The sequence below is a fragment of the Apaloderma vittatum genome, unplaced genomic scaffold (genome assembly GCF_000703405.1).
Source record: "Apaloderma vittatum isolate BGI_N311 unplaced genomic scaffold, ASM70340v1 scaffold12061, whole genome shotgun sequence".
Lineage (NCBI taxonomy): Eukaryota > Metazoa > Chordata > Aves > Trogoniformes > Trogonidae > Apaloderma > Apaloderma vittatum.
In genome coordinates, this window is record NW_009700881.1 from 11044 (window position 1) to 20483 (window position 9440).

Here is a 9440-nt window from a genome sequence, read left to right on the forward strand (position 1 = left end):
GTTCTGTCCCTAATTCCCTGTGAGAAGAGACCAGCACCAACCTCTCTACAACGTCCTTTCAAGTAATTGTAGAGCAGGATGAGATCCCCCCTCAGCCTCCTCTTGGTCAAACTGAACAGACCCAGCTCCCTCAGTCGCTCCTCACAAGGTCTGTTCTCCAGCCCTTCACCAGCTTTGTTACCCTCCTCTGCACTCGCTCCAACACCTCGAGATCTCTCCTGTACTGAGGTGCCCAAACCTGAACACAACACTCAAGGTGCGGCCTCACCAGTGCTGAGCACAGAGGGACAATCACCTCCCTTCTTCTGCTGGTCACCAAATTTCATTTCTCATGGAGATTTAGATACGTTCGGTGAGGTCTCATTCACCATAAAACCGCTCCAGCTGTCACAACCTCATTCATGGTCTTCAATTCTCAAAAAAAACCATAAAGGATTTACTGAGGATTTTCCCTCCCAGGAGCCGGCTGCTCCAGCCCTTCACTAGAGCATCCTCCAGACCCAGCTCATTGCAATGGGAAGCCAAAAAGTTCCCTTATTTCTTCAGTAATCACCTGCCATTTCTCGTCTCTCTAACGCTGCAAAGTCTTTTGTTTGTCAGGTTGTCACCCAAACCCGTGGGGAGTGTAAAAAAAACGCTGAAGAAACACACTTGACTTTCTCCAACGGATCCTCACTTTAATACAAAAAGATGACACGTGAATTTCTAATTCCATCTGCAGGAGCTTTAGGATTCTTAATCAGCGCCCTGATTGGAGATGACAATTATTTCTGCAGCTGATTTGCATGTCAGACTTCCACTGGTAATTAAACCACCTCCAATTCCCCTCTTTTTTTCCCCAACAATATGAGACCAAAGATACATTGGCACAATCAGTAAAGCCTGGGGCACGGCCAGGGTTCAGAGGCAACGTCGATACCCCGATACTCTGAGCCTCGAGGAGGTTTTGCTACCAGGATTATGCTTAGCAAATCCTTTTTTTTTTTTTAACGAATGATTATAGCATTTCTGGCCAGAGCAACCAGGAATTTTTGCACTTTTCCCCTCCCTGCCTTGGCCCAGCTCCTGACATTTTATCCCCAGCGTGCATCAGATTGATCGTGGCGAGCGGGCGGTTGTATTAAAGGAGATGGTGTCAGAGCACTCAGCTCAGCCTCAGCAGAAAAGCTCGGCGGGGAGGCGGGCTCTGCCTTGATTTTCAGCTCTGAAAATCAGCACAGGAGACCCCACCGGCTCTGCAAAACCCACCTCCCCTCTCCCCAACTCGTGGCACGTGGGAAACGTCGACTCGCAAGGGCGGTCGCTCACAAGACTTCTCTTATTCCGCTGCACAAGGGTGGCTCTTGCTCAAAATGCTTTTCTTGGCCCCGTTTCCCTCAAAAACCCTCAAAAACTTCCTCGTTAGGAGCAGACACCATCAAACACGATCCCCGCATGCTGCTAAACCCCACAGCGAGCGGCTGAGAACTGCATCCCCTTGGACAGGAGAGCAGAGAGCAGCACACCTGGATCTGCGCTGAGATGCAGCCAAATCCTTTTAAGATGCTGCTATTTCTGTGCAAAACCATTTTACATCACACGACAGGTTGGAAAACAGGAACTCAGCATTTCTAGCCCGCATGCCGCTAAACCCCGCAGCGAGTGGCTGAGAACCTTGGACAGGAGAGCAGAACTCCTGGATCTGCGCTGAGATGCGGCCAAATCCTTTTAAGATGCTGCTATTTCTGTGCAAAACCATTTTACATCACACGACAGGTTGGAAAACAGGAACTCAGCATTTCTAGAAATTCCTCGCCGTGATACGAACACAAAGAACAGTCCAGTGCTTTATCTGTCTTATATTAAAGCAGCCCAGCTTACTAAAACACAGTGTAGCCCATAGATCTATTTTTCATTTTCTTCAGCGTCTCACGGCGATGCCTCCTCAAACCGCTTTGCAAGACGGCGCCGCGGTTTACCAGAAACCCTACGGGGCAGAAATCTGCAGCAGTGACCTGCAGGAAGAGGGTTCTGCTGAAATATCGACTGAAATAAAAGCACTTTCCCCCGCCTCGGCTGCCTTACCCTCCTGACGCAGCACGTGTAGGGCACCCCGCAGGCCAGCGGCCCGCTGCCGTTGCAGGAGTGGTAATGGTTAACCTCCCAGTCGCGGTACTCATCGCCGCCGCAGCACGAAAACTGCAAAAAGAAGAAAAGGAGAGGGTGAGACGTGCGACGGAACAAACCTCGACATCATCGCCGACGCATCTCCCCTCCAACAGCCCAAGAGCCCCCCGACTGCTTTCTGCTTTCCAGGATCCTAAATACAAAGTTGAAGACAGCAGGTTAAAAAAAAAAAATAAAAAAGTGGCATTTTAACCCTGTCTAGCCCCATTTTAAAGGCGTGCTGCTGTCCCACATGCACACACGCGTGTATCGGACGCTTCCTTTCTTTCACCAACGCCCAGGAAAGATCATTCATGCCTCAGGGATTTAATTACAGGTGACTAATCCAGCCTATTCCCCGGGCACACAGGAGAGATCGCTCTTTCAGCGCCCTGAATGAATGTCTTTCTTTGCTGTTGAAGGCAGCTCGGCTAGTTGGTGCCATTCGACAAAATGCTAATGAGGCTCCGCCGTCTAACAGGGATTTCTCTTCCCGTCAAGTTAAATTAGAGATCAAATGCTACAGCTACAAAGGGAAGGAGCTTCTTTTTTTCTTCTCTTCACACAATGGAAAAAACCCACAACCATAGCTTAATGAAAGTCATTTTCTGTTCTCTGCAGAATAAAAGTGGGCTTATTATGTACCGAGTCATCCCATCTCGGTAAACAAGCTCAAATCTTTACATTTTTCCCCTCGGAAAGAGAAGCCTGAAGCGGGCAGGAGAGCTGCATGTGCTAAGATAGAAAAAAAACCACCAGGTTTTCCCCACGTGTTTAAGCACCAAACTCTCCAAAGGAGCTGTTTGCAGGAGAAGTTTAACCCTCTGAGCATCTGCTCCCCCTCCTGCTGGTGGCCCCAAGGCGTGTGGTGGCCAACTTGGCCAACGGGAGCGGGAAGAGCCGCCAGCTCACGGGGTGGTGGCCTCCTCCCACGTCATATTGGGCAGATCCAGCCAGGAACAGCCAACTCACAGCTTTACTGCTAGTTTCTAACTTCCTACCTTTGATTCCTCTCTCGATTCTACCACTCCAGACTGTAATTACTTGCTATTTATACATATATATATATTATATACATGAATATATACGTATGATACTGGTTTGAAGAGTGCGAAGGCAGTAGGAGGGAGACCAGTTCTTCAATGTTGCCTAGAAAGAGGGGGAGAAAAAACACCTCAAGGGGGATCGGTTATCGCTCCCCGTCTGATATCCCCACGCTGCAAAGATGTTTTGTTCCGTTTGCTTTTCTAACGGTACGAAAATTGGCACAAAGTGCTCACAACGAGTAACCCTCACCGTGGGGTCTGCTTCCTGGCAAGGAGAGGTTTCTCCCAAACTTCTGTCGCTCCTGGATTTCTTGCTCCTAGGCTGAGCCTGACTCTGGTGTGGGTTTTACTTTTGTGCAGGCTCCTGTAGCTCGGAGAAGCAGGAAAAACCAAAGAGGGCTCATGCCGAGAAGCTCACAGGTCGCATCGGAGGAGCCCTCCATGCTGAGGACCGCCGCTGCCGCCCGCAAGACGTGGGATGGTTACGGCTAAAAACCATCACCCTCGAAGCACCGTGCTCCAAAAAGGGCGTGCCGGCGAAAGCTGCCTTTACTCAAGAAGAAGGGAGGAGGCTCGCAAGTGCCCTCGACCCCTCCGAGCCTTGCTTTGAGTCTGGAGCCACTTGGGTTTGAGCAAGAACTGCAGCCCCGGCAGCTCTTTGAAATCCCAATCCCGTGCTCAGCCCAGAGGCTTGAACTCTCCCCTTCCCCCCGTCCTCAGCAAAGCGTTAAACCAGACCAAGCGGCGAGCGACTCGTGGCAAACCCGGGCTTGTGAGCCGTCGTGGTCTCCAGCCTCGCGTCCAAGGGCTGCGAAGGGCAGTAGTTGGGCAAAAACGAGCGATAAAAACATCTAAGTGCTATTTTCTTCCGGGTGATTTATTTCCATATCTCTTTGCTCACAGGCAGCCAGACTGGGGAGGCGTCGGCAGGTAAAACTAACGTAAAATATTAATGTCTGGCACTTCAGACTGTAATAACTTGTTATTTTTACAGTATGATACTGGTTTAAGGGCGCGAAGGCAGTTTAAAGCCTCACTGGAGAGAGGCGTTAAGCAAAATTCAAACCCTAAGGAGCACGTGTGCCAGTTGATCTATGCGTAGCCAAGGTTTTTAATAAGGAAACGGGCAAGAATAACCCCTGAATGACGATAAGAGGCTGCTCTGAGGCTTGTGTTTCACCAAAAAAAACCCAGGTCTGGGTGCAATCCTTCCAGACTGACGGCGAGTTTTTATCCTCCCTGAAACAAACCAGGTTGCTCAGGTCCTGTAAAACCAATTTCTCTTCTCTTAAAAGCAGCCCTTCCCTCCACGTGGCTTCTCGCCGCTCCTCCCCTCAGGACGAAGCGACTTGGCACTTCAGCCGTTCCCGGTTTGGAAATCCAGCGTTAATATAGAAAAGCTCACGGCAAGGAGGTGCACGTTCTGGCAAACTCCTTCTCTCACTGCGAAATAAAATGTGCGGGTGTTCAAGCCCTGCCGGCAACACTAGAATTTCTCTTAGTCCGGAGGAGAAGATCTCCCCCTGACAAATTTTAATATTAAATCAAGCGAAGAAATAAAGGGGAAAAATGTAAAAATGGGGGGGGATGATGCGAAAAGCGCCTGATCCTTGCTTGCTCGGAGAGACAGAAGCCTTCCCGCGAGTCCAGCTCTTTCACCTCGAGATTCGCGGCGCAGCCTCCCCACCGAGGCCGCCTCCGACGTGGACTTGCCCGCGGCATCCCTTTATCATTCCTAGCGAGAGGTTAGAGTGTCCCTTTCGAGAGGCTGGAGTCGAACTTGATTAAAAGATCTTTCTCAGAATCATTCGTGTCTCGCGGCCCTTCAGAGGGCTCCCGGTCTCATTCATGCACTTGGCTCAGGAACGACAACTCCGAGAGTCAAAAGCCGGTGTTTAAGGCACGAGCGGGGAGCGCCGAGGGCACCGCCAGCCTTCGGTTCCACCTAGATCAAAAAAGGAGCTTCACAGTTTGCTTTTCTTCAAAGTGAGAGATAAGATTCGCCTATTTATGATGCTCCAGCCCATCGTGAAAGGAGAGAAACCGGTTAGCTCAGTGGGTTGAGCGCGGTGCTGACAGCAACAACAACACCGATGTCGCGGGTTCGATTCCCGCTCGGTCCCCATGTGTTGCCTGGTCTAGTTGAGAGGTGGTGCCCATGACAAGGAGGTTGGATTAAATGATCTCTGAGGTCTCTTGGATGTGGTGTTGCGTGATATGGTCTAGGGGTGAACTTGCAAGTAGGGTTAATGGTTGGACTTGATGATCCCAAGGGGCTTTTCCAACCTGGATGATTCTGTGATTCCCTTCCAACCCAGGCCATTCTATGATATTCAAAGCTTGTCTGAAAGCAGCTTTGCCGACAAAGCCCAGCTCTGCTCTCCAAAACCAACCAGCATGGTTTCTCTGCTAGATCTCAAGTTTTTGCGGTTTTTTTCCACAATATTGGAGTGGACGCAGCTCCAGGGATGGGAATAAACTCTAACAATACTAACGTTTCTGCTTCAACGAGGCAGAGAACGAATCGCTTCTTAAAAAAAACCTTCTAGACCGGACTTCCCCGATGCCAGCCCTCCTTCGAAACCAAACCTTTTTCTGTACAAAATCCAAGATGTTCTTGAAGTCGAGGTCGTCGTAATAGTGTCTGATGCCTTCTTGGATGTTGGAGTGGAGAACCGCGTTCATCTGGGGGTGGAAAGAAACCGTGAAAAAGGCACCAGGAAAACATTGCAAAACATGATGATTTTTTGGTAGCGAGCATTGCCAGCTGTCACCAGAATAAGAATCTAACCCTGTCCTGGGTGACCCTGCTCTGGCAGGGGGGTTGGACTGGATGATCTTTCAACGTCCCTTCCAAACCCTGACATTGATTCTGTGATCCTGTAACCCGCACACCGGTACAAGCCTATTTCTCAAGGCAAAATTCACTATTTTTGAGCTCTTTCTGCATTCCCTGTGTGTGTAAAGCAGCCCTGTGCACATCCACCCCACCTGATTTCACCCCGGCACCATATATTAAATTTAATTATTAGGGAGACCTCTTCGAAGCCTCCCTCAACTCCCCAATCCCACCCCACTAACTCGATTTTAAGCGCCGACGGGGGGGCTTTCTGCTGCGTTAGAGGGGCTGAAGGAAGCGAAACGGGGGATTTATTCGCAGGACGAGCTACGGGCGAGGAGCTGAGACCTCATCAGAGCCCGCAATCATCCCTAATCCCACCAAATCATTCCGCGATTCGATCGCGCCCCGCAAAGGGGACGGCACAGCCGGGCCGGGGCTCTCCCCGCTGCTCCTTCAGCCGCGTCTCCAAGGAGGCTTTGACACATCAGGCACTTCCCATTAAACCCTAATTGAATCGAAAATGTATTTTACAGACGCCTGGAAAGCTTGTTAGCGAGCGGAGGCACGAAACATCCTCTGTAGAGCCCGGCGCAGGTTTGCTGTTTGACTCCTGCCGCAGCACCGAGCAGAAATATTAATGAAGGAGAAAGATGAAGGGAGAAGAAGCTTTTTGGTGGTTTTTTTTTGTGTCTGAGTTAGAAGCAGGGGAAAAGAAGAGGGAGAAAGAAAGCGTTGTTTTTCATAATTCACTCTGACATGAAAATTAGAGGTTGGGCAAACTGGGAAAGAGGAGAAGAACATAGAGGAAAAAAAAAGAGAGAGACGTGAAGGCACGTCAGAGTGGGAAACAAAGCCTGCCGACAGCAAGGGATCAGGCACGGGGATCGCAACAAACCTTGAGGAATTTGCTCGCGTGCAAGTTTCTTAAAACCTGAATTCCTGGTTTGGCCACCCAACACAACAGGCAACACCCAGGTTTCATCGTTTTCTGCTTGTTTTCCCCCAGTGATATCGAGAAGATGCCAGCCTGGAGGCAGCCTCTGTAATTAAATCTCGATTTTAAGGTGGCAGATAAACGTCGTGGGGTTAAATCATCAAGTTCTGGTTGTGAGACCTCTCCAATTCCCTTCCCTGCAAGGACTCCAAACCCATTACCTCCCATCATCTCCATTTGCATATCAACAGAGCCCATTTCTATGCTTCGAGGCCCTGCTGATTCAATACAAAAATCCAATTAAATATGTTTTTAACGAGTTTCATAAACAACCATTGTTCCAAATGCAGATTTGTGCCTCCGAACAATTTTTGGTCAAGTGGATTCATCGCTTGTCAGATCTCTCTTTCCTCTCTCTCTCTCTCTCTCTCTCTCGTTGTTTGATTTTTAATTAGGTTTTGATATTGCCCGTTAAATTTAAATTAAGGCGCTAATGCTTTCTGCTCAATTCACAAGTTTAATACAACCTTCTCTCGTGATGGTCTCGGCATCCCTGCAGAGCAGGATGGGGCTGAGCATCACCACCGAGGCTCAAAGCAGAGGACTTTGTGCTGAATTCCACAAAAACGCAGCCTCTATGGGGCAGCACATGTCGATTTTCTATAAGCAGGAACGACCCAACCTGATTTTCCTCAGAGAAGCGCGTCTCTCCGTTGGGGCAGCGTGTTTTGCAGGGGTCAGAGGGTTTCGGAGAGCCCGGGCAAGCTGCTGGATGGACTTGGCTGCAGCATCCAAAAGGCAACGTCCTCCCCATTGCCGCCCTTCAACTTTGGGGCTCACCAAGCACAGCTCTCCCAACCCAAACCTGGTTTAGGGGCTCATTAGCCACATTTTCCTTGATTCTAACCTGTCTTTGGGGGTCACCAAGCACGTAATTCCCAACCCCAAGCTGGTTTCAGGGTTCACGGACCACAGTTCTCCCAACCCTAACCTGGTTTGGGGGCTCATTAGCCACATTTTTCTTGATTCTAACCTGTCTTTGGGGCTCACCAAGCACGTATCTCCCAACCTAAATCTGGTTTTGGCACTCACCATCCACGTATCTCCCAATCTCCATCTGGTCTGGGGGCTCACCAAGCACATCTCTCCCAACCCTAACCTGGTTTGGGGGATCATTAGTCACATTTTTCTTGATCCTAATCTTGCCTTTGGGGCTCACCAACCACATATCTCCCAACCCTAACCTGGTTTAGGGGCTCACCAATTGCTTAACTCCCAACCCTAAGCTGGTTCGGGGGCTGACTAACCACATTTTTCTCCATCCTAACCTGTCTTTGGGGCTCACCAAGCACTCGACGCCAGCCTTGACGGGTTTGGAAGCACCCTCAAGCTGTTTGTGCAACGGGGAATCGATTTTTCGAGCCTGTAAGTGGGCATTCTGGCTGTTGTTCCCCCGCCTTGCGCGTTCACCGAGCCCGCAGAGATTGAGATTAGCTATTTAATCGTTTGATCGACTGCAAGGGGAAGATTAAATTGAAAATGGCAGGGTTTCCGCAGCAGAAGGCGGGCGGCCAGGAAGGACATCCGTTGGAAGGATTTACCATCTCGCCGCCTCAGCTATAACTCAAACCTGTCCTTGCAAATGCAAGCCAGCAGTTAACATAATTGAGGCGAGGAGCTTAATGAGCCCTCAAGAAAAAAAAAAAGAAAACATAGGTTTTTAGTTGAGAGTCTGCACAGGGAACTGCAGCTCTGGGTGGTGCTGGAGATCCATCCCAGCTCTGGAGCACGATGGGCAGGTCAGAAGGGCAGGAAAGCAATGAAAACCTCCCATTTTCACGGCGGACGCTGACAGATAAATGAGGATTTTCCTCCCTGACGACACAGGGGGGGCTGCGGTTTTTCGTCGTGCAGCGTCCTAAAGGGCCTCCCCGCTTGCACCCACCTTGCTTTCAAAGATGATTTCGATGAAAATCAGCAGCAGCTCCGTGAGGAAGATCACCAGAAGGACCCAGAAGAACTGAAAAGAGAAAGGGAAGGATTAGCCAAAGTGTCGGTGCTTAACTGCGACAAGGCAGAGCTGGAAACCCAAAGCTGCTTTGGAACACTCAGAAATCAGCTCTTTTCATTACGAGGTCCCCAAGGAGCTGCAAATCTCTTCCAAAGATCTTGGTCCTACCAGGGCAAGCGGTTTGCTCCCTCATTGAAAGTGTAGTAGGAGAGAAGGATGATGGATTGAGAGAAGAAGAAGGTAAAAAAAACAAACCCACACAGATGTGATTTGAAAAGCCAAATTCTGCACAGAGAAACGAGTTAAATCATAGAATCATGGAATGGCCCAGGCTGGAAGGGACCTTAGAGCTCATCTAGTCCAAGCTCCCTGTCACGGGCAGGGACGCCTCTCAAGGCTCCATCCAACCTGGCCTTGAACACCTCCAGGGAGGGGGCAGCCACAACATCTCTGGGCAATTTA

The 9440-nt window shown here is 49.8% G+C and overlaps 1 protein-coding gene across 1 annotated transcript in view; it reads right to left on the minus strand.

The window, feature by feature from the left end:
- The window catches only part of LOC104281068 (tetraspanin-15-like), a gene marked incomplete at both ends in the record, with an annotated part of 13313 nt that extends 4326 nt beyond the window's left edge, over positions 1-8987 (minus strand). The window contains 3 exons of the mRNA XM_009878932.1: positions 2065-2178; positions 5781-5876; positions 8913-8987. Coding sequence (XP_009877234.1) covers positions 2065-2178; positions 5781-5876; positions 8913-8987 — 285 coding nt within the window. The remainder of the gene's footprint in view (positions 1-2064; positions 2179-5780; positions 5877-8912) is intronic.
- Between the last annotated feature and the right edge of the window lie 453 nt (positions 8988-9440).